The sequence below is a fragment of the Aquarana catesbeiana genome, linkage group LG05 (genome assembly GCF_042186555.1).
Source record: "Aquarana catesbeiana isolate 2022-GZ linkage group LG05, ASM4218655v1, whole genome shotgun sequence".
Taxonomy (NCBI): domain Eukaryota; kingdom Metazoa; phylum Chordata; class Amphibia; order Anura; family Ranidae; genus Aquarana; species Aquarana catesbeiana.
Window position 1 is genome coordinate 606,396,344 of NC_133328.1, and position 27,757 is coordinate 606,424,100.

Consider the following 27,757-nt stretch of genomic DNA (forward strand, 5'->3'; position numbering starts at 1 on the left):
CACTCAATTGATCAATTGCTGCTTTACCCCCCCCTTGCTTGATCCATTGATCGCCGCAACGCTTGCCTGTCACCCACCAGGCCCCCCGCCAGCCCAGCACTTACCCCATCCAGGTCGCGGCTTTCGCAGCTCCCCCCCCCTGTGTCTCTCCTACCGAGTCTCAGCAATCGCTTCTCTTCCTGGCCAATCAGGACTTAGGACTTGTGGCCAGTCAGGCCTGATTGGCCGAGAAGAGAAACAGGAAGGCATCAGCGTATATTAACCACTTACCGACCGGCTCCTGTACATATTCGTCAGCACTTTGAAGATGGATATCTCGGTAACGGCAGCAGCTGCTGCCACAACCGATGGTATCCATCTTTACAGGAGCCGGTTCTGTGTACGATAATGGTGGTCTCCCGGTTCGCCGCGAGATCACTGTTATCGGCGGCGGGAGAGATGTCACCCCCCCCCTCCCGCCGCTCTCCCGCCGCTCTCCCGCGCCCTCCGGCGCTTACCGGAGCCGTCGGTAGAGGGGGAGGCGATCGGGATCTTTCTGTGCCTGGGTATGGAGACGAGTGAGGCTAAGATTGCCGCCACCAGTCTCCATACCATTGGACGGCTGAAGTGACGTCATTACGTCAGCTCCGCCCACTTTTCTTAAAGGCATATTTTTTTTATGTCATTTTTTCAAAAGACTTTTTTTTTTTTTTTTTTTTTTTTTTGCATTTTAGTCCAAATATGAGATCTGAGGACTTTTTGACCCCAGATCTCATATTTAAGAGGACCTGTCATGCTTTTTTCTATTACAAGGGATGTTTACATTCCTTGTAATAGGAATAAAAGTGACACCATTTTTTTTTTTAAAACAGTGTAAAAATAAATAAAATATTGTAAAATAAATAATAAAAATAAAAAAAATTTTTTTAAAACCCCCCCCGTCCCGACGAGCTCGCGCGCAGAAGCGAACGCATGCGCGAGTAGCGCCCACATATGAAAACGGTGGTCAAACCACACATGTGAGGTATCGCCGTGACCGGTAGAGCGAGAGCAATAATTCTAGCCCTAGACCTCCTCTGTAGCGCAAAACATGCAACCTGTAAAAATTTTTAAACGTCGCCTATGGAGATTTTTAAGGGTAAAAGTTTGACGTCATTCCACGAGCGGGCGCAATTTTGAAGCGTGACATGCTGGGTATGAATTTACTTGGCGTAACATTATATTTCACAATCTAAAAAAAAATTGGGCTAACTTTACTGTTGTCTTATTTTTTTATTCAAAAAAGTGATTTTTTTCAAAAAAAAGTGCGCTTATAAGACCGCTGCGCAAATACGGTGCAAAAAAAAGTATTTCAATGACCGCCATTTTATTCTCTAGGGCGTTAGAAAAAAAAAATATATAATGTTTGGGGGTTCTAAGTAATTTTCTAGCAAAAAAACCTGTTTTAAACATGTAAACACCTAAAATCCAAAACAAGGCTGGTCCTTAAGTGGTTAATTTGCTAATGCCACACAACTGGGTGGGCATTTTGAAGCCAATTAGAGCCTCAGGCTCTAATCATGTGCTTAAAAAAAAACTCCTTTGAAATCCATGCGTACGGCGACCTGCATGTAGATTAGGGGCCGGGCACATGGATTAGGGGGGCGTCGCCCCTGTGCCCCATATGAGAGGCTGCCACTACTGGCCAGTTCATACCCAAAGGGGAGGCTTTCCGGGAAGGTTGGCATAGTCCCTATGCTTTCACTATTCCTCCGGAACCTGTCCTTGTCAGGCAGGTGACCTGTCCCTACACTAGCCACTCGCAAAATGCGTGCTAGATAGTTATAGCAGGAATTTTATGGGCCTACATCTACTTTGACAGTGCCCTTCCGATATAGCAATACAACTGCAAAGCAAGGTAAAGTCAAATTTCCCTTTAACATTACACACAGATGTAAGTGTTGAAACACCTTTGTAGCTGAATAATAAGTGAAATGTTCAGAGGATCATACCTTCCTCCATGACTTGGTTCTCACTTTCTGATGTTTCAATTTTTTTAGTTTTTCTCTTCTTTTCCAAATCTCTAACTGGAACCAAAAGAAAAGCACACAATAAGAACCAAAATATTTCACATTGAAGAACATTTATAATATTTGCAACCCATGATGTGTAACAAGTGAGACTTGACAAATTCCTACTGAGCAGAAGCCATGGCAAAAAGGAGAACAAGTCTACAATGAGAAGGCAGCACAATGGCCCAAAACTCAACTCCGGGAAATCTGACGATTCCTCCTTGCAGTGGCACTGAGCCCACACTGCTTGTTTAGTCTGGGGGACAGTAAAAGCACTTTTACTCACCCAATCCTCCAATCCCCAGGCAGACGGCGCTCCCCCCATGATCCAGCAGGCTCTGGACCCTACATCGGTCTTGATGACATCAGGACTTCAGACCCCTGGAGCGAGGGGGACAAAGATGTTGCAGGGACCAGTCTAGCAGCACAGAGGAGCAAAGAATTGGGTATGTAAATCTTCTTTTCTATGCCCCCTGGGTCTAAATTAACCCTTAAATTTTTCAAGTTTCCTGGAGTAGGGCTTTAAAAATGAATACTTATGCATTGCAAGACTGGCTCAACTCCAGTCCAGGATGCTATCTGCATGGAATTTAGAAACTCAGTCAGGTTTTTATAGCAGTTGGGGAGAATTCCCATCATTTCTATGCCTGGTGAGAGCAGTCTCTGGGACAGGATGTAAGGGGAAATATCCCCATTGAATACACAATCAAACAAAACAAATAGTTTTTTCTGGAATTTTTGAGTCAAAGCTTACCTAACACTAAAAACAAAATTGTGATGGGCTTACAGCTTACTAGTCCTTAGCTGTGGTGGCAGCATTTGTTTTCTTTTTTCTAGTCTTTTTTCCCTTTTCACCTGGCGATCCGGCCAGTAACACACTTCCTGTCCCTGGGTGGCTACGCTCCTTTGTCCACTGTATCTATAGAGAGAGTCATGGTTATCACACAAGCTGGACATCAAACATGTTTGTCTTTGTCCTATGGATCTCCATTACATGATGGATTGAAGGGAATAGTAGTTCACAGAAAGATAAGCTTTTTTGTGTTTTCTTTTCAGTTCACAGGAAGTGACAAGAACGCTGCACTTCTGACAAGACCAACAAGTATTTTTTGTACTTGCTAAAAATGATCTTTGTCTAAAAAAAAAGAAAACGGATGCAGCCACCACATGTAAGGACTGATAAGCTGAAATTAATTACTTTGTTTTTGGGTTTAGATACGCATTATAGAAATAATTCTATGGTGTGGTTCATAATTTGCAATGGCAGATAGTGAATGCCTATTTCCCAGATTAATATATTTTATTAAAGTTATAGTGCACACTGCAGTACAAATATGATCTCTACCTACCAGTCAATATTGGAGTTTGTAAAAAAAATTAGTAAAGGACCGTGGGTCCTCAAACTACCGGCCTTGAGCCGTATCCAACTCACTACAAAGTTTTTTTTTCAGCCTGCAGTTAGGGTCAGTGGCCTACCCTCAATGTACACAAATTGAGGATTAAGATCAGAAGACCTATGGTCTCCGCTTCAACATCACGGCTAGAAATTTGTAGACACCCAACCATCACAACAATATAAGCTTGTAGGATATCCACTTCCAAAACCATAGGCAATAATATGAATCTGTCCCCAGCAACCTTTGCATCTAAAACAACCTCCACCCTTCAAAAGGAATTATACATGATTTTAATGTGTCTTTGGGAATTTGAGCTCATTTGGTTAAAAAATTATTTGTGAGGTCAATTAGTGTTGGGTGAGATTATGTGGCTTTCAATGAATATTCAAATTCATCCATAAGGTGTTTAGTAGGATTGAGGTCAGAGTTCTGTGCAGACCACTTGGGTTCCTCCATGCAAAAGTCATCAAACCATGTCTTTATGGAGCTGGATTTGTGCCCAAAGGAACACAAAAGGGCCTTCCCCAAACTGTTGCCACAGGGCTGGAAGCATACAAATGTATACAGTGTCTTTCTATGCTATAGCATTAAAAGTACCCTTCATTGGAAGCACCTGAACTCAATCATTTGGAGGGGTGTCCATATATGTTTGGCCTCGTAAAGTAGGTAAAGTAGGAATGACTAACTGTGCTGCAGATAGGACTGTGTCATTGATGTTTTGTTCCATCTCTTCTGACTATAGCCAGTGCAGGTGCTCACATTGTTTTTACGATGGGTTTGAATTTGATTGGCTGATGTAAGGCAGTACAGACTGTTCCTTTGTTAAACATTTTGGTCAATGAAGCCCAATTCACAATAAAGACAGTTTAGTCCCTAATGACAGATGTTAATGTGTCAGCATATCAGCTATCGGTTCCCGTCACATATACATACTTCTGAACTCTCCAAGAACTGGCTTGCTGTCATCGTCTTCATTAAAGGCAATGATCTGTACTTTGTAACTCCGATCAGGATCAAGTCTTTGAATGATAGCTCTGGTAGCGTTGTTTTTAAGGTTTAGTTGGTTGGTTTTCCCACCTGAACATGAGAAGACATTGAGTCAGACATCTTTCATCATGGAAGAATATTGCAAATACAGCAGGAAAATGCCCATAATACCTTCACTCTTCACAAAGGCGGCTAAAGTTAATTTTGGGGTCACAAGCTGACCTTCATCACAGCGTTACCTTAGTCAGATTTTTTTATTCTGCTGTGCCGATTAGTTGGTGTACTTAAAGGAAAACTCCTCCTTTAGGTTTATTTAACATAACCCCCCTCCACAAAAGTGGTCATTCACATAAATGCTATTTGTCATTTCTCATATGCAGCCCACAGCCAACAATTAGACTTTGTTTTCCAGGGCAGGATTAAAGGATAAGTGCACCCTAACACTAAAATCTCTACATCTACAGACATCCACGATCTAACACTAACCTAATCTAACCCTGTAGAGAAGAAATCAGTGTACAATTCTTTTGTGAAGCCAATCTGACCAAATCCCATGCTGAGCTGTCAGCTGCGGCTTCGTTGTAGAGGCGGGTGCAAAGGACACAGCTGACAACGGAAGCCCCATAGTACTACGTCTATGGGTGACGTCACTCCCCATTCCACTGCTGGAGACCAGACCGGATCAGCTTCAAAAAAGATATGTATACTGATTTCTTCTTTATAGGGCTAGATAGGTTAGGCTTATATTGTGGATATCTGTAGATGTAGCGATTTAAGTGTTGAGGTGGACTTATCCTTAAATTCTGATTGATTGCGGGTCCATAAACAGCACTATCAGTCAACAGTAAATTAAAGTGGAGGTAGTATCAGATATATATTTTTATGTTGCATAAGCTTAATAATAGTATGCAATGCCAAGCAGCGGTTTCTAAAAGTGAGCAAAGTCCTTTCTTGTATTAAGAGAGGTATGGACTCCAGAGAGAGAGATATCATTTTGCCCCCCTGTACAAATCATTAGTAAGACCTCATCTGGAATATGCAGCTCAATTTTGGGCACCAATTCACGAAAAGGATATCGGGGAACTGGAGAAAGTGCAGAGAAGGGCAACCAAACTGATAAGAGGTGTGGAGGAGCTCAGCTATGAGGAAAGATTAGAGGAACTGAATTTGTTCTCTCTTGGTAAGAGGATATTAAGGGGGGATATAATCAACATGTATAAATGCATAAGGGATCCATATAGTGAACTTGGTGTTGAGTTATTCACTTTAAGGTCATCACTGAGGACAAGGGGGCATGCTTTATGTTTGGAGAAAGAGAGATTTCATCTCCAAATACGGAAAGGTTTCTTCACAGTAAGAGCTGTGAAAATGTGGAATAGACTCCCTCAAGAGCTTGTTCTGTCCAGCTTGGTAGATTGCTTTAAAAAAGGCCTGGACTCTTTCCTAAATGTCCATAATATAACTGGGTACTAAGATTTATAGGTAAAGTTGATCCAGGGAATATGCGATTGCCTTTGGGGGGGGGGATCGGGAAGGAATTTTTCCCCCTGCTAAAGCAAATTGGATCTGGCGCAGCTGGTTTTTTTTTGCCTTCTTCTGGATTAACTGTGGGTAAAGAATTGAGTAAATATGATTGTATGATTTTTTTTTCTCTTTTATTGGTTGAAGTAGATGGACTTGTGTCTTTTTTCAACCAGACTAACTATGTAAGTAATGTGTAAGTGTATAACTTCCAGATATTATTTGCCTATTACTGAAATCACAGTACTTGCCCTGACAATGCCTTCATCTCCTTTTCTTTCCAGAAGGGTGGTGCCATCATCCAAGGACACCATCTACTTCCAAAAACCAAGATGTTCCCTCAGAGATGGCAAGGCTTGGAAATGGCTACAGATTTACAGTGTTGGAGCCTGGTTAATGGGTGAGCGCAGTTTGATTACTGGGGAGGGGGGAGACTGAGGAAATGCTTCCTCTTGCCTGCAGCAAACAGGTGACGTCATCCTCGGCAAAATCGATTGACTGGAGCTCAAAAACTGCTTAATAATGAAAAAAGTTAGAGCATTTTATAAACTTAAATATCCAAACAAAAGAACTCGCTGCTCCAGGTGAGACAGAAAACCTAATGATATCATGGGTGCCCGCCTCGACTCGCCTCCGCATAAGATCAACACTAAAGAAATGGCTGCACTCCAAGATTCATCAAAATTCTTATTTAATGAACGAACATCCCAAGTGTTACAAACAGTTCTAATGGTAGACGTGTTTCACACACTAAGAGGTGCGCTTGTCCATTAGTAATGAATAAGCGTACCTGTTAGTGTGTGAAATGCTTCTACCATTTGAACTGTTTGTAACACTTGGAATGTTCGTTCATTAAATAAGAATTTTGATGGATCTTGGAGTGCAGCTATTTCTTCAGTGTTGATTTTTTAAACTTGATACTAATGCCATATATTGTCAGGAATTTATTAATGCAGACTTCTAATTTTACCAAAATGTCCACTTTAATGCCCTGTACACGCGACCGGTTTAGCCGTCGGAATAAACTCCGAAGGTTTGTTCGACGGAACTCCGACGGAATTACATTCCAGCGGTCTTGCCTACACACGGTCAACCCAAAGTCCGACCATCAAGAACGCGGTGACGTACAACACTTACGATGGGGCTAGAAAAAGGAAGTTCAATAGCCAGTAGCCAATAGCTTCCGTCTCGTACTTGCTTCAGAGCATGCGTCTTTTTTGGTCCATCGGAACAGCATACAGACGAGCGGTTTTCCCGATAGGAATTGGTTCTGTCGGAAATATTTAGAACATGTTCCATTTCTAGGTCCATCAGAATTTTTCGAAAAAAGCAGTCCGATGAGGCATACACACGATCGGAATAGACGATGAAAAGCTTCCGTCTGACTTTTTCTGTCGGATATTCCACTCGTGTGTACACGGCATAAAACGGCCAGGTATCAGGCTGTTCTCAGGCATCTTATCTCATGCGCTGTCCAAAGTACTGATCCACGTTTTAATAAGACTGGCCAATTGCTGCTTCAAAAAAATTAAAAATGCATTGCACTTTTCCCCTGAAATATGGCACTACACTGGCTTTTGTAATGAGGACATGTCTTTTTCTCAAAAATAAAAAGAAAACATAACAAATGTTTTTAAAGTCCCATAATGCTCCTGTAACATGATATGGATGCTACCAACTGTGCCTTTCCAATTTTTTTGGGGAAAACATCTAAATCTGATGTTCTACTGCAATTCTGTGTAAAGGATTTTTAAGAAATTAATTTTTAGATCACAAATGACAAATTTCAGATGTTATTATGTCATTAAAATTTCCTTTTTAAACAAATCACTTGTGCTAGTGAATAGGATAATGATTCCTGACATGACTACCTGGCTCTAGCCAACTCAGTAAATTGCTTCAAAAAAGGGCTGAATGTGTTTCTCTATATTCATAAATGTATTTTTCTTTGTTAGACCAAATTAGATCATGTATAATAAGTTGATTTTTGACATTGGATCAACTATGGGGTTGGGGTTCTGAGAATGCAAGGTTTTTAACCACTTCCGGACCGCCACACGCCAATATACGTCCTTAATTTGAAGAGGAATATCGTTGTTACGGCAGCAGCTAGCTGCCATAACCCCGGTATCCTCTTTTTCAGGCGGGGTCCGGTTTCCGATAATAGTGGTCTCTGTGGTGGATTCACAGAGAGATCACTTTTATCGGCGGCGCCACTCCGGTGCCCTCCGCCGCTTACAGGAGCCATCGGTAGAGGTGGAGGCGATCGGATCCTCTCACATCAGTGGCATGGAGATGCTTCTTTTCTATTACAAGGGATGTTTACATTCCTTGTAATAGGAATAAAAGTGACACCATTTTTTTTTTTAAAGAACAGTGTAAAAATAAAAAATAAAAGGTAAAATAAATAAGAAAAAAAAAACATTATTAAACGCGCCCCGTCCCGCCGAGCTCGCGTGCAGAAGTGAACGCATATGTGAGTAGCGCTCGCATATGCAAACGTTGTTCAAACCACACATGTGAGATATCACTGCGATCGGTACAGCGAGAGCAATAATTCTAGCCCTAGACCTCCTCTGTAACTCAAAACATTCAACCTGTAGAATTTTTTAAATGTCGCCTATGGAGATTTTTAAGGGTAAAAGTTTGTCGCCATTCCACGAGCAGGCGCAATTTTGAAGCGTGACATGTTGGGCATCAAGAAACTCGGTGTAGTATTATCTTATACAATATAAAAAAAATTAGGCTAACTTTACTGTTGTCTTATTTTTTATTTAAAAAAAGTGTATTTTTTTCAGTGCGCTTGTAAGACCGCTGCGCAAATACGGTGTGACAGAAAGTATTGCACGACTGCCATTTTATTTTCTAGGGTGTTAGAAAAATAAAATGTATAATGTTTGGGGGTTCTAAGTAATTTTCTAGCAAAAGAAAACTGTTTAAACAACAAATCTCAAAAAGAGGCACGTCTTTAAGTGGTTAATGTTATTTGTGTCTTTTGGTTGAGCTCGATGTGTCTTTTTCAACCAGGCTAACATGTCCAAAATAGAGGACATTGGGGTTGATTTAATAAAGGCAAATAGCCTGTGCACTTTGCAACTTCAGTTGCATACTGCAAGGGCATTTGCTCCAAAATCTAGTAAATGAGTGGGAGCTTCACTTTGAGAAGAATATCCAATCACATGCAAGGAAAATGTAAAAAAAAGCATTTTTTCTTGCGCCTGATTGGGTGATGGAAGTCAGCAGAGCTTTCCATCTTTCACTAAGTTCTGGAGCAACTTCACTTGCAAAGTGCACAGTCTATTTGCCTTTAGTAAATGAATCCAAATGTCTGTAAAGCTTGTGCCCTCAGTACATCCTCACTGTTCCCTTAAATCTCTGGATTGCTATTGAAAGCTGCCATAAAACAAGAAGAATAACATTATACATCTGTTGGAGCTACTCTGTCATTGGAAGATTAAAAAAAAAAGAAAAAAAAGAACAACTTGCAATGAAAACTATACTTACAGTAAGCAGCTCATAGATGACTCGATTTCTTTTTCCTTACACTTTTTTCCCCCAAAAAACACAATTAAAGTGGTGTTCCACCCGCAAATTTTTTTTTTTTAAAGTCAGCAGCTGCAAACACTGTAGCTGCTGACTTTTAATAAGGACACTTACCTGTCCTGGGTGCCCGTGATGTCGCCCCCCCCCCCCCCCCCCCCGAGGCTGATCCATCCATCGGATCGTGTGCAGGCGCCACCATTCTAATTAAGGGAAACAGGCAGTGGAGCCTTGTGGCTTCACTGCCCGTTTCCTAATGTGCATGCGCGAGTCGCGCGATGCTTTCTGAAAGGCCGGCTGTCTTCTAGGGCACACACATGTCCCAAAAGAAATCGGGGGGGGGTATGACGTCCTGCGCCACGGACGGGATGGATCGGAAGTACAGGCTGTACTTCATAAAAAGGTAAATTCGAAAAAAAAAATTTTAACTAGCCAAAAACGAGCGGTGGAAAGATGGTATTTCATTTAAGACCACCTCTCCAAAGTTGGTGGAACTCCGCTTTAATGTCGATGGGAGAATACCTCCCGCAGCACTACTATTATACTCTGCCGACAGCAGCGAGTTGCCGGGAGCCTTCCCTTTCCGGCAAATCTTCTGCATTGGAGTGTTGCATGCCTGGTCTCCCTCCCTCAACCGCACACTGCAGTTTCTTTTGGCAGTTGCTGCATCACAATTGGACACAGTAGTAAGATAGGGGATAGCGTAAGGAACCACAGAGCACAGCGTGGACGCATCCAATACTCCTGTATGTCCAATGCAGAAGATACTTCATCAAGTGGTTTCTCTTCCACAGATCCAAGATCAGTGGCACCAGGAGTATTAACCATTTTTCACAGAATGGTCTTATTTTAAAAATGTTATCTAGTAGAGTTGCTCTAACTTATCTGGAATAAAACGGACAATTTGATGCAGAAGGAGACAGCTGAAACATGTAGAAGAAGGAATATACTGATCAATTTGGTATATCTTTCATGGGGTCTACAAAAATCTGAAGCAGTCATAGTGGCTACAGAACAGTAGTGTTAAAGGATAAGTACACCCTAACACTAAAATCTCTACATCTACAGACATCCACGATCTAACACTAACCTATCTAACCATGTAAAAAGAAAATCAGTATACATACCTTTTTTGAAGCCGATCTGACCCGATCCTACACTGAGCTGTCAGCTGCGGCTTCGCTGTGGAGGTGGGTGCAAAGGACACAGCTGACAACGGAAGCCCCATAGTAAGTCTATGGGTGATGTCCCATTCATTTCACAGCCATTGTCGGCTGTGTCCTCTACAAAGTTTTCGCCGCTGGAGACTGGACCGGATCGGCTTCAAAAAAGGTATGTATACTGATTTCTTCTTTACAGGGCTAGATAGGTTAGGCTTATATCATGGATGTCTGTAGATGTAGTGATTTTAGTGTTAGGGTGGACTTATCCTTTTATGCCGTGTACACACGATCGGAAATTTGGCCAACAAAAGACCGATGAGAGCTTTTGGTCAGAAAATGCGACCGTGTGTATGCTCCATCGGACTTTTGCTGGCCGAATTTCAGCCAGCAAAAGATTGAGAGCATGTTCTCATTTTTTCGGTCGGAAAAAGTTCCTATCTGAAAATTCGATTGTCTGTAGCAATTCCGACGCGCAAAATTCCTACGCATGCTCAGAAACAATTCGATGCATGCTCAGAAGCATTGAACTTCACTTTCTCGGCTCGTTGTAGCGTTGCACGTCACCGCGTTCTTGGCGGTCGTAAGTTCAGTGAACTTTTGTCTGACCGTGTGTATGCAAGGCAAGCTTGAGCGGAATCCTGTCGGAAAAGCCATCGTATCTTTTTCCGACCAAAATCCCGATCATGTGTACGCGGCATAAGCCTCATACACGCCACTATTTTTTTTTTCGTTCAACCTGCTGAAAAACTGACGGCTCAGGTTGGAGCCGCTGTAGTAACAATCTGATGTTAGTACAGCGATCTCCCCTGCTGTGCTATTGTGTTCTGACAGGGGGGCGGTCCCCCCGCCAGAACACTCCGGTTAGCGCTGTCAGCCATTGGCTGAGAATGCTGACGAGGAGCCGGTCGGCAGACCTTTTTCGGTCTTGAGCCTTCGACAGAAGCCAGCCGATCGGGCGGCTTCTGTCGGACTGGCTGCCATGCACATGGGCTGAATGTCGGCTGGTTTCTATTGAACCGGCCGATGTCGCCTGATTTTCGGCTCGTGTGTACTACGCTTTAGGGTGATGCCTATGTCTCCAAAAGGGACTAAGATACAGTACTTAAACCCAGATTGATAATAAACTGAGAAGAAGAGTCTTTAAAAAATTATGTAATTTCTGTTTAGATCTTATGGTAGCTGCTTATGATTTCTGACCAGGCAGTTTGGGAACAATGCACAATGTGCCTCCCACTCCAGAAATGTGTTTGGGCAGTAAATGTGGATGTTAATGTGCGAAAACAAAATAAACTGAAATAAACTAGTTATCCGTATAACCAGAAGGGTGTTAAGTCTCCAAGTTATGTGCTGAATTTCATAAACTAGAGAAAACAAAAAGTACGGTTGATTCCAGAAGGAAGCAAAAAGCTTAGTGTGTATATACAATCATTTAAACATGGCTGCCTGTTAGGGTTGCCACCTTTTTTTTTCAAACCAAACCCGAACACTTTAGCCGCGCACGGCAAAATTGTATTTTTAAAGGGGGAACGCTGTAGACTCTGATGTAAGGGGGAGGTTTGGTGAGCAGGAACCCCCTTACATCAGAGTTCCCAGCAATCCCCCTTAAATGAGGGTTCCCAAAGCCCCCCTTACATCAGAGTCCACAGGGCACCCCTTACATCTGAGTCCCCCTTACCTTAGTGTATTCATTCACTTGGAGGCAGAGAAGGAACGGAGGGGGGAGACGTCAGTCAAAGACAATGGATGGTGAGCTAACTCACCCGAGGATGGAGGCTCAGGCATCGACACCTATCATCCGTGATGTATCTGCCAGTTGCTGAGCTTCAAACTTCCAGCCCACGCATCCCTTTCTATGAGGCACGGAATGCCGGGGATTGGAATGTGGGTGAGGAGACAAAGTGGTAGGGGTGGGAGGAGAAGGAGCAGATCAAGCCCTCTCTTCTCTCCTGTCCGTGTATGGGGGTGGGGCCATGCGCACACCTATGCACTCGGCGGTTGTGGTACTTGGTTACTTGGGGAGCCACAGTCCATTCTGAATATTGTGTCCGGGTTTCAGGTAGTCTGAATTCCAGACGGTTGGCAACCCCACTGCCTGTACATATATAATTACAGTACAATCTATACAATCTATCTTTTTTAAAACATTAACACATTGGGGTTGATTTACTAAAACCGGAGAGTGCAAAATCTGGTGCAGCTCTGCATAGAAACCAATCAGCTTCCAGGTTTCATTGTCAAAGTTTTATTGAACAAGCTGAAGTTAGAACATAATTGGCTACCATTAACAGCTGCACCAGATTTTGCAACTGTCCCGTTTTAATAATTTTACCCCTTTAGACTATTACCAATACTGAAAAGATGCAACTTTTGTGAAAAGCATGCAGAAGGCCTTATCCAGGTCAGCGTATCCATATAAGAAAACTTTGGGTTTCAGTACTCTTGAAAAAGTAATAAAAAGTAATAAAAAAGTCAAAAAAAGTCAAAAAAGTGATTTTGAGGTATGGAGTGTGAAATTTTACTTAAAGGGAAACGATAATGAATTTGGATCAATTTAATTTGTTTTTTGAAGTTTGAAGTTTTTAAAGTGCTTTTGTGTCTGTTTCTTTTTTTTTTCAATTGCTATATACAATCTTTGTTTTACAAATAAACAATGAATACAAAGGGTTCCCTGAGCACAGTGGGTTAGCCAAAGAAACAACACAGCAGAGAAGCTTGTATAGAGTTCCTTTTGGTAAAATTAAAACTCCATATGGAAAAATCTCTTCACTGGGGACACAGACAGCCCTGAAAACCTGACAAAAGGTCTAAATATTCCTTCCTCAATCTTCACCAATTTAAATAATTTTAGCTGGAGGTTTGATTTTGAAAAAGGACCATGGATTCCTCTCAGGAGTATGAGATATCCCAGCAATTTTCCGACCCAGTGACTTCTGTTAAGTACAACGGTCTGCTTGGTTGCAGATTTCTCTCTGCCTTATGACCACAATGATCATTCAGACAATGTGGGACGTTACGCCTACACTCTCTGCGCTGTCTGTTATTTATGCACAAGTGGCATAGAATCGCCAGTCACTGTATCTAGAAGTTATGTATGATGTTATGGGACAAATATGATTTCTTCATTGACTAAGCTTGAATCAAATTCCTGAATTCCACTTTTTCCTCTCAAAGTAGAATAAAGGAAAGGGCGTAATAGTCTGCCACAATACATGCTATTCTGAGAACAGCTTTTCCTACATGGTATTGCCAAAATGCTGTGGACCAAGTGCTGGGTAAGAATTTTTAGTAAGTCATATATTAATTTTTTCAATATTTTTTTATATTTTTTCCCTTGTCAGAGCTCATCAGTTTAGGGTTGGTCTTCTCTTTATGGTATTATAGATGCAATGTTTCTGTCTAGCATTAGTCTGTCCAGTCCTAGCAATACCAAATAAATCAGCTGTTCTCAACCTTTTCAGGTCCCAGAGAACCCTTACCAAAACGAATTTTTGGGCAGTCAATGGGAAAAATGCCCTTAATGCCCTGTACACACGACCGGTTTTGCATTCGGAATAAACTCTGAAGGTTTTTCCGACAGAATTCCGCTCAAGCTGTCTTGCGTACACACGGTCACACCAAATTCCGACCGTCAAGAACGCGGTGACGTACAACACATACAACGGCACTAGAAAAAGGAATTCAATAACCAGTGCGCCACCCTTTGGGCTCCTTCTGCTAATCTCCTCGGAACAGCATACACATCAGACGAGCGTTTTTTCCGATAGTAATTTGTTCCGTCGGAAAAAATATAGAACATGTTCTCTATCTAAGTCCGTCTGAATTTTCGACAGAAAAAGTCCGATGGGGCATACACACGGTCGGAATATACGATTAAAAGCTCCCATCGGACTTTTTCTGACGGAAATTCCGGCCCGTGTGTACGCGGATTTACAGTGGTGGTCAGAAGGAAGAATGCAACCCTTACAGTGGTGGTCAGAATGTCAGCCTTACCAACAGCTTAAAAGATATTTGATGTTATGCTGCTGGCTTTGCCAAGTGGCACTGGACCTGGATCTATGCAGACCTTCAAACTGGAGATCAATCAGCCACAGCTTAAAGATTTCCAAGCAACCTCTAGAAGAACCAAAAGGGTGGAAACCTTGGTTGAAAAGGGCTGCAATAAATAAAGACATAACATGGCGGTTTGATGGTTAACACACTGGAGTTTTAGTATATACTAAAGAGCTATGGCACTGCTTTTGTATGGATACAGTTTTATATATTCAATTGTATTTGCTACTACTCTACAAAAATGTAGAATGAAAGTACAACTAAAGACAAAACTTTTTGTAATTTGGGATAGGGAGAAAGATTAGAACACCTGTCAGGTTTTTATTGCTGTTTGTGCCCCTGTTGGGAGATACACCTTCTTTATTTGTCCTGTTTACCATTATCATTAAAGGAGATCTCCTACTAATTATATAACTCTGTATGTCTCCTTTCTTCCCACATTTTGAGTTGTCCCAAGAACAGTAATAGAGGGTAAATCTTCCAATACTCTTGTGACACTCCAGGGATTCCTTCACTTTGATGGGATTTCCACTCACTTGCTGTTTTGGTTTTATCTTTTTGTAGTTTTGAATAGGGAGAGGTATTAGAACACCTGTCAGTTTTTATTGCTGTCTGTGCCCTTATTAGGGAGATTTACCCTCTGTATTTGTTCTTGTGACCGTTATCACCGAGAAATAAAGTAAAGGAAAATCCCAAATTTGGGTTGTCCTCAAAACAGTAATAGACGGAAAATATTCCAATGGGGATACTGGTTTTGGTGACAAGCAAGGATTCACTCACTTTGAAGGGATTTCCTCTCTCTTCCTCTTTTGGCTATGGAATAGGATGTGAAGGGAAGTCTCCTTAATGGGACACAAATGGCAAAAAAACTTAAAGGAGTTCTAACCCTTCCTTGTTCTATGCAAAATTAGAGCCTTCAGCTCTACTTTAACCTCCCTAGTGGTATTTCCAAGTGTGTCTCGGGGTTAATTTTCATTACCAAAAGCGGTAACCCTGAGCCACACTCGGGATTGTATCGCAGTATCCTGGTACAGGTTACTTACCTTGTCCCCAGGATCCTGCGATGTCCTCCCGCTGTGTCCTACACCGGATCCTCCACCCGATGTATTACTGTTCCGGGCTCCGTTCCCTACAAGCGTCGCAACACATGGGGCGGAGCCCAGCGGCAAGTTCAAAAAAGTACAAAACACATAACACACATAATACACTGTAATCTGTAGATCACATTACTGTATCAAATCATTTTACATCAGTTCTGTCCCTAGTGCTTTGTCCAATGCCCTGCATGCAGTTTTATATTATATATACTGTTCTTTCTGACTGGAAACTTGAGAACGTCCATGTCATCCAAAAAGTGCCTCTACGTCAAAAGCGGTTTTTGACCAGCTAGAAAACAGCGATAGTGAATTAGAATCACTTGCAGAATTGAGCGATAGTGATTTGTGGGGAAATTCGTCATCAGACACTGAAAGTGACAAAAGCGACGATTATGCAACTGAGCAAATTTCAGTGTTTTTGATTTGATTACATTGTTAAATAAAATTTATTATTAATTATTATTTTTTATAATTATTTATAGTTATTATATTATAATTTATGATTTTGTGTTACAAACTTTATTATACCCGGGATGTCTACTACACTCTTGTTTGGACAGATTTAAGTGTGTTATTCCTAAGAATTACAGGCCTACAATAAAAAAATGCCAAATTTCTATGCAAAACAATGTACCGCTTTGAGACGCATAAATCTGATATAATCATACTGCTAGGGAGGGTAAATCTCTGAATTGCTACTGAAAGCTGCTATAAAACAAGAAGAATAACATTATACATCTGTTGGAGCTACTCTGTTGCTGGAAGATTTTTTTTTTTTTTAAAAGAACAACAAATAAAACGATACTTACAGCAAGCAATTTAATTTTAGTGTCAAATATTGCTGTGGTTACCTGATTTTGGCGTCACAAGGAGTTTATATCCTCTAATTTTATCTTTGGTTGCTTTCCATGAAATCTGTACACTGTCTTGTGACACAACATGGAATCTTAATTTTGTAGGCGGCGTCACTGCAAAAAAGAAGAAAGACAAAAACAAAAGTCTATAAACTGGAAAACTGGTCCCAGGAATCCTCCAACATACAATAGACAGCCATTGTGAGTGACAGAGCCCAGACTTTATAGGTTACTTGTAATACCCCTTGCATTACAGAAATAAATTCCCGCATGACATACCATTTACAGAGGCTTGTAAACTTACACTGAGACAAGACAAGTCATGTTAGAGGTTAGAAAACTAGCAGGCAACACTAAGAACACAAACTAATGAGGTCTATCAGAGCTATAGTACACGTTTACAGCAAAAAAAAAAAAAAAACAACACTTCCAGAAAGGATTAGCTACAGTCAAGGACAAGAGGTATTTGGACTAACTGATTTGGAAAAGAAAGAGGTTCAGGTCCAGATTTCCGCAAAAATGGGACTTTAAAGGACCATGAACACTCAAACAATAAAAAGTATATATAAAATGGTACAAATTTATTACAAAAAATAAATAACATTATAAAACAAAAACTGAAGCACATAATGGCAATGAGATGGCCCAAGAAAAATTGGATGAATGAATAATGGAAGAGGCCCAAACCAACTGTCAGAAAGACAGGTAAAATCCAACGCGTTTCAACATGTAAGGTAAGGGTCTTCTTCAGGGAAAGAGGAATGGGCTGGGAACTTCCAGATGAATACAGTCAATCTACAATATTAATATACACATAATTACACATAAAATACCAAAATATCCAATATTAAATAGACACATCAAACAATAATTACAGTAATTCAGTTGATGTGTCTATTTAATATTGAATATTTTGGTATTTTATGTGTAATTATGTCTATATTAATATTGCACATTGTCTGTATTTATCTGGAAGTTGCTAGCCCATTCCTTTTTCCCTGAAGAAGACCCTTACCTTACATGTTGAAACGCGTTGAATTTTACCTGTCTTTCTGACAGTTGGTTTGGGCCTCTTCCATTATTCATTCACCCAATTTTTCTTGGACCATCTCATTGTCATCATGTGTTTCAGTTTTTTATTGTATAATGTTATTTATTTTTTGTAATAAATTTGTACCATTTTATATATAATTTTCATTGTTTGAGTTTTCATGGTCCTTTTAAAGTCCCATTTTTGAGGAAATCTGTTTTTACAGTTACAGTCAAGGACAGGGCTAAAGCAAACCTGTTATGGGAAAGACAGAGGGGCTGCTATCGTTGACCCCCCCTTCTAAATATTCTAGTTTCCTGGTTGTCTCTGGTATCACTGATTTTACAGTCAGGAGACAGGTTCCCTTTAAAATTTCAGCTGAAATGTCAGTTTAAATCAGTTAAATACATTCAAGGAGCATCAAAGCAAAAAAGGTGCCAAAAGTCTTACAGTTTGTTTTCTTGGGAAAGCAGCCACAGCCCAAGTAGAAAAGCATGTCCCCTGCCAGCATGATGCAGAGGAGGACCATTGCTTTCTGTGTAGAAGCAGTGGTCTCTCTGCGGAGGTCTGACACCCCCCCTGCTGAGTCAGAGCTAGAACGTTCCATTCAGCAGGAAGCAGGGGCTTTGCTGATTATGGAGCTATAGGTCTGACCCATTGGTGGGGTGGCAGAGAGATAATTTCTTCTGCACAGTGAGCAAGGGTCCTTCTCTGCAGCATGCTGCCAGGAGACACAATTTTCTACTTCGGATGTGGCTGCTTTCTAAAGAACATTAACTGTAATGCCCTGTACACACGGTCGGATTTTCCGATCGGATTGTGTTGTCGGAAATTCCGATTGTGTGTGGGCTCCATCGGACTTTTTCCGTTGGAATTTCCGACACACAAAGTTTGAGAGCAGGATATAAAATTTTCCGACAGCAAAATCCAATCGTTTAAATTCTGATCGTGTGTAGAGAAATCCGACGAACAAAGTTCCACGCATGCTCAGAATAATTGAAGAGACTAAAGCTTTTGGCTACTGCCTCATTTATAGTCCCGACGTACTTGTTTTACGTCACCGCGTTCAGCATGATCGGATGATCGTATGCAAGACAAGTTTGAGCCAACGTCCGTCAGAAAAAATCTGATTGATTTTGTCGACGGAATGTCCGATCAATGTCCGATCCTGTGTACGGGGCATAAGACTTGCACACTTGGAATGCATTTAGCTGATATAACTGAAAGTTTGGCCCCCTCCGGGGTATAGATTTATCTGATCCCTCTAGTCTATTTGAATGTTAGGTTGGCCAATCATAGGACATGATGGTTACAGGCTGGAATGGTTAGGGCTGAAATGCCAAATACTCTGGTTGGTATCTTATTATAATCTCACAGTCATTTTTATGGTAGATGTACTCTTGTTTTTGTTTCTATGAGACCTTGAGGTCTTTTTGGGACCATTTGCAACTCTTATGCCCCTTTCACACTGCGAAGACTTGAGGCGCGATTTTGATGCGATTTCAGGGAATGCCTGTGTAAACTCGAGGTCTATGGACCTCAACTCGCATCAAAATCTGACCAAAGTAGTACAGGGACTACTTTGAAGTCGCATAGATATGAATGGTACTCCTTGGAAATCATGGGGTACGACTTGTCATGCGACTTTGCGGTCCCAAGTCGCAGGACAAGTCGCACAAGTGTGAAAAGGGGCCTTAATTTATGTAACTTTGATTTGTTGTGAGAATAATTCTCTTACAAGCTAAATATTTTGAATACTCTGTGATATTTGACAACCAACTTTGTTTAACCTGTTTCATTGCAAAAAAGCTTTTGTAAAAGAAAGTTTGGTTGGACTGCAAAGGGTTAGTTCACCTTGTTCACCCTAATGCCCTTTGCAGTTCCTTAAATATCATTACATAACCCTCAGGTAAGCAGCTTTATAAAATATGCTTTAATGCTATTTCTCTACCTGTCAGCATATTTGTTATTAGTAAAGCCTGCCCCAAAACCTCCCAACAGTTTTGGGATCTGGTTCTCAAATTTTCCGACAACAAACTCAGTTGTCGTAAATTCTGATCGTGTGTACACAAATCCGACACACAAAGTTCCACGCATGCTCGGAATCAAGCAGAAGAGCCTCACTGGCTATTGAACTTAATTTTTCTCGGCTCCTCGTAACGTGTTGTATGTCACCGCGTTCTTGACGTTTGGAATTTCCGACAAGAATTGTGTGACCGTGTGTATGGAAGACAAGTTTGAGCCAACATCCGTCATAAAAAATCCATGGATTTTGTTGTCGGAATGTCCGATCGTGTGTACGCGGCATTAGGGTGCTTGTCCTAGCAACTGCTCCATTGAAGCCGATTCATTTAGGGTAATGTTATGGTATTTAGGGACGGCATAGGGCAGTGATGGCGAACCTTGGCACTCCAGATGTTTTGGAACTACATTTCCCATGATGCTCAACTACACTACAGAGTGCAAGAGCATCATGGGAAATGTAGTTCAAAAACATCTGGAGTGCCAAGGTTCACCATCACTGGCATAGGGTATTGCTAAGAGTGTCAGATGCGCTCTGATAAACAAATTGACAAATCAATTTATTCCTGACTGGGAGGTGAGGATACGTATATTCAACTATTTTTTTCTAAGATGTAGTTACTATGTGGTGCAGCATTGGTAAATCCAAATGCATTGGGAATGCCTGATATACACTATATTGCCAAAAGTATTGGGACACTTGCCTTTACACGCACATGAAGTTTAATGACATCCCAGTCTTAGTCCGTAGGGTTCAATATTGAGTTGGCCCACCCTTTGCAGCTATAACAGCTTCAACTCTTCTGGGAAGGCTGTCCATGAGGTTTAGGAGTGTGTCTATGGGAATGTTTGACCATTTGTTACAGAAGCGCATTTGTGAGGTCAGGCACTGATGTTGCACGAGAAGGCCTGGCTCGCAGTCTACACTCGAATTTATCCCATACATAGATGTTCTATCGGGTTGAGGTCAGAACTCTGTGCAGGCCAGTCAAGTTCCTCCACCCCAAGCTTGCTCATCCATGTCTTTATGGACCTTGCTTTGGGCACTGGTGCGCAGCCATGTTGGAACAGGAAGGGCCATCCCCAAACTGTTCCCACAAAGTTGGGACCATGAACTAGTCCGGATTGTCTTGGTATGCTGACCCCTTAAGAGTTCCCTTCAATGGAACTAAGGGGCCAAGTCCAACCCCTGAAAGACAGCCCCACACCATAATCCCCCCTCCACCAAATGAGTTGGACCAGTGCACAAAGCAAGTTCCATAAAGACATGGATGAGCGAGCTTGGGGTGGAGGAACTTGACTGGCCTGCACAAACTCGCTCATCCATGTCTTTATGGAACTTGCTTTGTGCACTGGTCCAAATCATTTGGTGGAGGGGGGATTATGGTGTGGGGTTGTTTTTCAGGAGTTGGACTTGGCCCCTAAGTTCCATTGAAGGGAACTCTTAAGGCGCCAGCATACCAAGACAATCTGGACTATTTCATGCTCCCAACTTTGTGGGAACAATTTGGGGATGACCCCTTCCTGTACATGACTCTGCACCTGTGCACAAAGCAAGGTCCATAAAGACATAAATGAGCAAGCTTGGGGTGGAGGGACTTGACTGGCCTGCACAGATTCCTGACCTCAACCTGATAGAACACCTTTGGGATGAATTAGAATGAAGACTGCGAGCTAGGCCTTCTCGTCCACATCAGTGCCTGACCTCACAAATGCACTTCTGGAAGAATGGTCAAACATTCCCATAGACAGTAACAAAGAATCAGACAGCACAAAACCAATCATAACAGTATGCAGCTGAACACTGAAAGTCAATATAACACACATAGACACACTCCTAAACCTTGTGGACAGCCTTCCCAGAAGAGTTATAGCTGCAAAGGATCGGTCAACTCAATATTGAACCCTATGGACTAAGACTGGGATGCCATTAAAGGTCATGTGCGTGTAAAGGCAGGTGTAACAATACTTTTGACAATATAGTATATATACAAAAATATATACGGATTCATTCAGCTCTGTGCATGGATTTAACCACAGATGTGACCGCGAAACTGGAACTCTGAAAACAGCTCAGAGTCCAAGTGGGGAAATCCTCTTAGTCTGCACTGGTTAATTTATCTAGTGAGTTTCCATTTTCATGATGAATTGGAGGCTTTTTTCAGGGGGGTGTCCATTTTTAAAATACTTTAAAGCGATAGTTCACCTTTAACACAAAACTGCCTATGCAGATAAGAGGCGTCTGTAGATAAAAACAAACTGTGCAGCTCTGATTAAAGTTGAATAAAATCCTTGCTATAGGTGTAGGCCATTTACATATCCTATGAAACCTGACTGGAATACTCCCAGAACATTGCTAAGTACTCCTAGGATGTTGCTAAGTGAGGCCTAGTCATCACTGCTCACCTCCACCATCACAGGGGTGAGCTCTCAAATGCTGAGCTCAGAGCTACTGCATCCGGGGAGAAAAAGATTATGATGTGAGGGGGTTTGAATCAGAGAAAGAGCTCACTCCTGTGATGGTGGAGGTGAGCAGTGATGACTAGGCCTCACTTAGTAACATCCTTGGAGTTCTCCCATAAGGACTTCATAAGGTATGAATGGCCTTCACCTATAGCAAGGACTTTATTCATCTTTAGTCAGAGCTGCACAGTTTGTTTTAACCTACTAACATCCCTTAGCTGCATAGGCAGTTTTTTGTGTAAAGGTGAACCATCCCTTTAAAGTGCTTGCGTGATTTCTTTAAAGTTTCTTCAGGTACAGAGAATGAAGAAAAATACTTGGCACTTCCATGTATGGAGGAGCATGTGGCTCACTTACTGGTGCCTGGTGATTGACTGCTCAGACACCCAGTACTGTCATATAGCAGTCCTTAGCCTTGTGTGAGCGCCAAGTCACAGAGTCAACACTGGGTTCTCTTTTTGTTCCCTGTGACTGAGCGAAACAGCGGTGAAGCAATGGGGCGGTATGCACAACTTTTAGGGATCACATGAAGGTGCATACTATAAATTTTGAGCCTACAATTTAGATACTTTAAAGTAAGCACAGTTTGCCAATGCTTCTGATATATTTACTGCATGCCTTGGCTTTCTTCTTTGTATTTTTATAATGCAATAAGGTAATCTATGCCTTTATATTTATTTATTTCATGTACTTATGTAGCGCCATCAATTTACGCAGCGCTTTACATACACATTGTATAGTCATATCAGTCCCTACCCTCAAGGAGCTTACAACCTAAGGTCCCTAACACACATTCATACATATACTAGGGGCCAATTTAGACATGAGCCAATTAACTTACCAGCATGTCTTTAGAGCGTGGAAGGAAACCAGAGTACCCGGAGGAAACCCACGCAGGCATAAGGAGAACACGCAAACTCCAGGCACATGGTGTCGTGGTCGGGATTCGAACCAGTGACCCCTTTTTGCTGCTAGGTGAAAGTGCTAACCACTACACCACTGTGCTGCCTTTATATGATATAAAATGGGTGGGTATTTTTTTCCAATTACATTGGAACCTCGGTTTAGGAGTAACCTGGTTTGAGAGTGTTTTGATTTCCAAGCAACTTTTAAAAAAAAATCCTGACTCGGTTTGCGAGTGTTGTCTCGCAAGACGAGCAGAATTCAACCTAATAAGGCCTGCAGTACCGCATTTGGCCTGATGTGCGGGGGCGCCGGAGCCGAGCAGAGCCGAACAACGCTGATCGCAGCTGATCCCCACCGTTTGGCAATGCTCAGAAAGACACGGAAATACACGAAAATACTCAGTTTCTGAGCTTTTCCGCGTGTTTTGCCGAGGTCAGCCGACGTGTCTTTGGGCCTTTCCGTCCGTTTCCGAGGCTGTCCAGCGCCCTCCCACCTCTGGCCGCATGCGGTATTGCATCCCATTGAAGTCAATGCGGAACAAATTATTTTCGTTTCCATTTACTTCAATGGGAAAACTTGCTTTGATATGCGAGTACTTTGGATTAAGAGCATACTCCTGGAATGGATTATGCTCGTAATCCGAGGTTCAACTGTACCTCAAAATACCACCCAGCTTCTTTTTAATTTTTCACATTTGCTATATCCAGAGGACAGATTTGTGTCATATCACAGGGAAATACAAACGGCCCCTCTTGGAATATATAAAATAAACCCAAAAAGCAAAAAATAATCCTATGAAGGAAAAAAAAATCAAAGTATCTACAAAAAAAACTCAAGAGAACACATGCAAGTTCATAAACGAAAGTCCAGATGTAGATCATCCCTTTAAGATATGTTTTATTTATAGGGCCACAGTCCTTGAAACAAAAATCACAATTAAATGCTCCCAGACCTGCCCCAAAATGTAGTTATTTGCCATTTCTAATGCTCTGTGTTAGTTGCTGTTGAAAAAAAAAAGGCAACACAATCAATGCTAGCTTTTTTTTTTTTTTTTTGTTTAATTAAAAAGTGATTTAAAGGACAATTCTACCTTTGAAGTGGAGCCAGCCGGAGACGTTTTTGGAAGAAAGGCTGCGTGGTGCTGGACAAGGCTTCACGGTAAACATTGCTGGAATGGGGAGTATTTGAATTGCCATGCCAGGCTACATTTATTGGGGTGAGGGAAATACAGGGCACGTTCACTTAAAGTGACCTTGTCCTTGAACCCTCTTGCCTGAAAATGTTGTTATTTAAGTTTATTGGCCCTTTAATGCATTACAACCTTTTAATATGTGATATGGCTGGAGATCCTCAAGGTATGTGGCTCCTCATCCCTAATTTATTGTTAGCAAAATAAGAAGGGATAGAGAACAGGGATTATAGCGGTGCCTAAGGCTGGATTCACACCTATGCATTTTTTGTGCTTTTTGCATTTTGTAGATTTGCACTACAGATCGTGTTCTATAGGAAACAATGTTAAATGGACTCTAGTGCAAATCTGCAAAATGCAAAAAGCACTAAAAATGCATAGGTGTGAATCCAGCCTAAGAAAGTATATAATATACTAGTAAGTAAAAATATAAAGAATTGTATTATTACAAATATCAAAACATAAAATACATATACAGGTGTGTGAACAGACCTGTATATGTATTTTATGTTTTGATATTTGTAATAATAAAATTCTTTATATTTTTACTTACTAGTATATTATATACTTTCTTAGGCACCGCTATAATCCCTGTTCTCTATCCCTTCCCTTCTTATTTTGATTACAACCTTTTCTTGTTATCTTTAAATCATTAATGATGATTTAAAGATCAAGATGTCTATGATGATATTGTCTTACTTAGCTGCTTGTTAACACATTTCCTGGTATAAATTCAATTTGCCAGTTATTAATATCTTATCTTATAAAAACATAGAAGAATTTTGTTTTTCGAGTTTGACTGTGGAAATTTTAAATCCAACAAGATACAACAGGAATAATGAGCAAAACGAAGACATCAGCGGAATAGTGAACTTGGCTTTAACATTTAGTTACTAGTACATTTTAGTACATGTGTAAGTTGGTAGAAATTGCTGGGGGAAATGATCCATTATTAATAGCTGCAAGGCTGACTATGGCATGCTTTAATGAATCTGCAGTTTTACTTTCCACTTGCAAGATGAAACAAACTGTACAGCCGTTGCATGTGGAATTCCAAATGTACAAAGAGTTACATTTAAAATAAGACTACCTGCAAAATTGTTTAGGGTTTGCAGACCTAAAATTGATTCTCCAGGTTTGGGTGGGTTCTGGCAGGATCGATCAGCTGATGAAATACTAAACATCTCAAGCAACTTTAGCAACTTTAGCAACTAGAGCAGGGGTCTTCAAACTACAACCCTCCATGTTGTTCAGGAACTACCCATCATGCCTTGTCATGTCTGTGAATGTCAGAGTTTTACAATGCCTCGTGGGATGTGTAGTTCCACAACAGCTGGAGGGCCGTAGTTTGAAGATCCCTGAACTACTGTATATACCCAAAAAATGGTGGACACCTGACCTTCATACCTTAATGAACTTGTAGGACATCCCATTTTAAAACAATGGGCAGTAATATGGAGCTACCCTACACCACAGGATGGGATTTTTTGGAACTTGCCACAGCTACCTGGAGCACCTTGTAGTAACTGCACCAAAGCAAAATGGTTATTTTACTAATCATTTAAACCCTAAAAAGCGTGCTTTAAATTATGGGTAGATACTGTGGTCAGATCACCACACTTGTGTTCCCAGCTAAGCCCACCAGCTGATATAAAGGTTTCTAGCTCTACTTTTTAATTTCTTTACATATCTGAATTAAAACTCCATTCTGTGCAGGAATAACTGAAAATTAGCAGTGTGGAAAACGAATTGCTGGAATTTTCCATAGATATAGTAAGCTACTGGGTAACCTAGCCCAGCTAACTCCAGTTAGTGCTGTTTTTGAGTAGACTGACCCTTTATTACAATGCAAGAAGCAGGATGGTAAGTAAAAACCAATTCTCTAAGGCTGGATTCACAACTCTGCATTTTTTGTGCTTTTTGCATTTTGCAGATTTGCACTACAGATCGTGTTCCATAGGAAACAATGTTAAATGGACTCTAGTGCAAGTCTGCAAAATGCAAAAAACACTAAAACTGCATAGGTGTGAATCCGGCCTAAGACAGGTTCAAAGTTCCTTTATATCCATTGTTATATTTATCAGCATATTAGTATATATTTATTTATATATTTCTTCACATTTCTAACATACTTTTATTCCTATGTACATTAATAAAAAAATACAAGTGTAAAATGAAGAAATTAAAAACACAACACAACAGAACGCATGGTATAACAATACAGGAAATATCACCATCACCAACAAAGAAAAACCCATTGACCATCACAATTGACCACATCCACCCTTCTGAACAAAGACATGTTTTGAAGACACAATAAATACTACAGCTGTATGTATACTTTCTACTACAGAATATGTGCCAGCAGTTTAACATAACTAGTGTAGTAGAAAAATGATGCAAAAATTTGGCTTTTATATAAATGTTCCTGGGTAGGAACATGTACATGAAACAGTCATAGTCCAGTCATCAATCTTAACATTTTTTAAATGAAGATATCAATTTTAAATTATGAAAATATATAGGCAGACTGACATACGTATTAATATGCATTATTAATAATAATAATAATAATAATAATAATAATAATAATAATAATCATAATAATGCTGTGATTTAATTTAATTTAAATTTGCTTTTTGTTTAAATATATATATATATATATATCTATATAGGTTTTTAGTTATGTAAAAAACTGCATGAATGGCACATAAAACACACAGCTAACAGAAATATCTACACATAAACATAACTTGGAATACTGTAGAGTCACCAACCTGTACTTAAAGCCTTTATATCTGAGTTCATTTAGTTTCTGTGGAGCAAAAGCTTTTTTCTCATAGTAAAATATAAATAAAATAAGGCAAAAAAAATTATAAAAAAAATATAAAAGCCAACATAAATAAATAAAATAACATTATAAGATAAAAATAAATAAAACACGAAAATAATAAAAAAATACAACTAATATACAAGAAAATTAAATAATTCTTTCAATGAAATAAAAAGACACACGTTATTAAACGTCTACAATAAAAATAAGATAAAAAAAAAAACACTGTAAAACTGCAACAATTATAAAATATAAAAAAAAAAAAAGATCTGAATGCTTTATTTGAACCCAATACGCCACAACCTGGATCAAGTGCATAATGTATGTTTCAGGTAAGATTGATACATTTGTTGACATATATAGTTGCGTCCACAGCGTGATCCCCTTAGCATTTTACACACATCGGCATGCTTAGCTTTCAAGATGAAAGAATGGTATTTCCAATCTTGTCCGGACTTGAAGTTTGACTGTCCAGATGGCCTTCCAGCTACTCTGTGGAACATATTCTGAATACACATTGCAGTGACATGGCGTTCATGACACTTAACAACTTTAAAAGACATTGGAATGACAGAACAAGCGCTGGACATATACTACAATCCTGTTGTAGGAAGAAGTATTACATTTTCAAATTACTTCTGATACAAAAGGATGAATAGTTTGCTCGTACAGTAC

General features: G+C 40.6%; 1 protein-coding gene across 2 annotated transcripts in view; it reads right to left on the reverse strand.

Annotated features, from left to right (window-relative positions):
• Positions 1-27,757, reverse strand: part of COL14A1 (collagen type XIV alpha 1 chain) — a 286,377-nt gene that overhangs the window by 192,558 nt on the left and 66,062 nt on the right. For both annotated transcript variants that reach the window (XM_073632207.1, XM_073632206.1), the window contains exons 3-5: positions 16,637-16,753; positions 4,361-4,504; positions 1,971-2,045 (exon numbers count right to left, since the gene is read on the reverse strand). In XM_073632207.1, the coding sequence (XP_073488308.1) occupies positions 1,971-2,045; positions 4,361-4,504; positions 16,637-16,753 (336 nt within the window). The remainder of the gene's footprint in view (positions 1-1,970; positions 2,046-4,360; positions 4,505-16,636; positions 16,754-27,757) is intronic.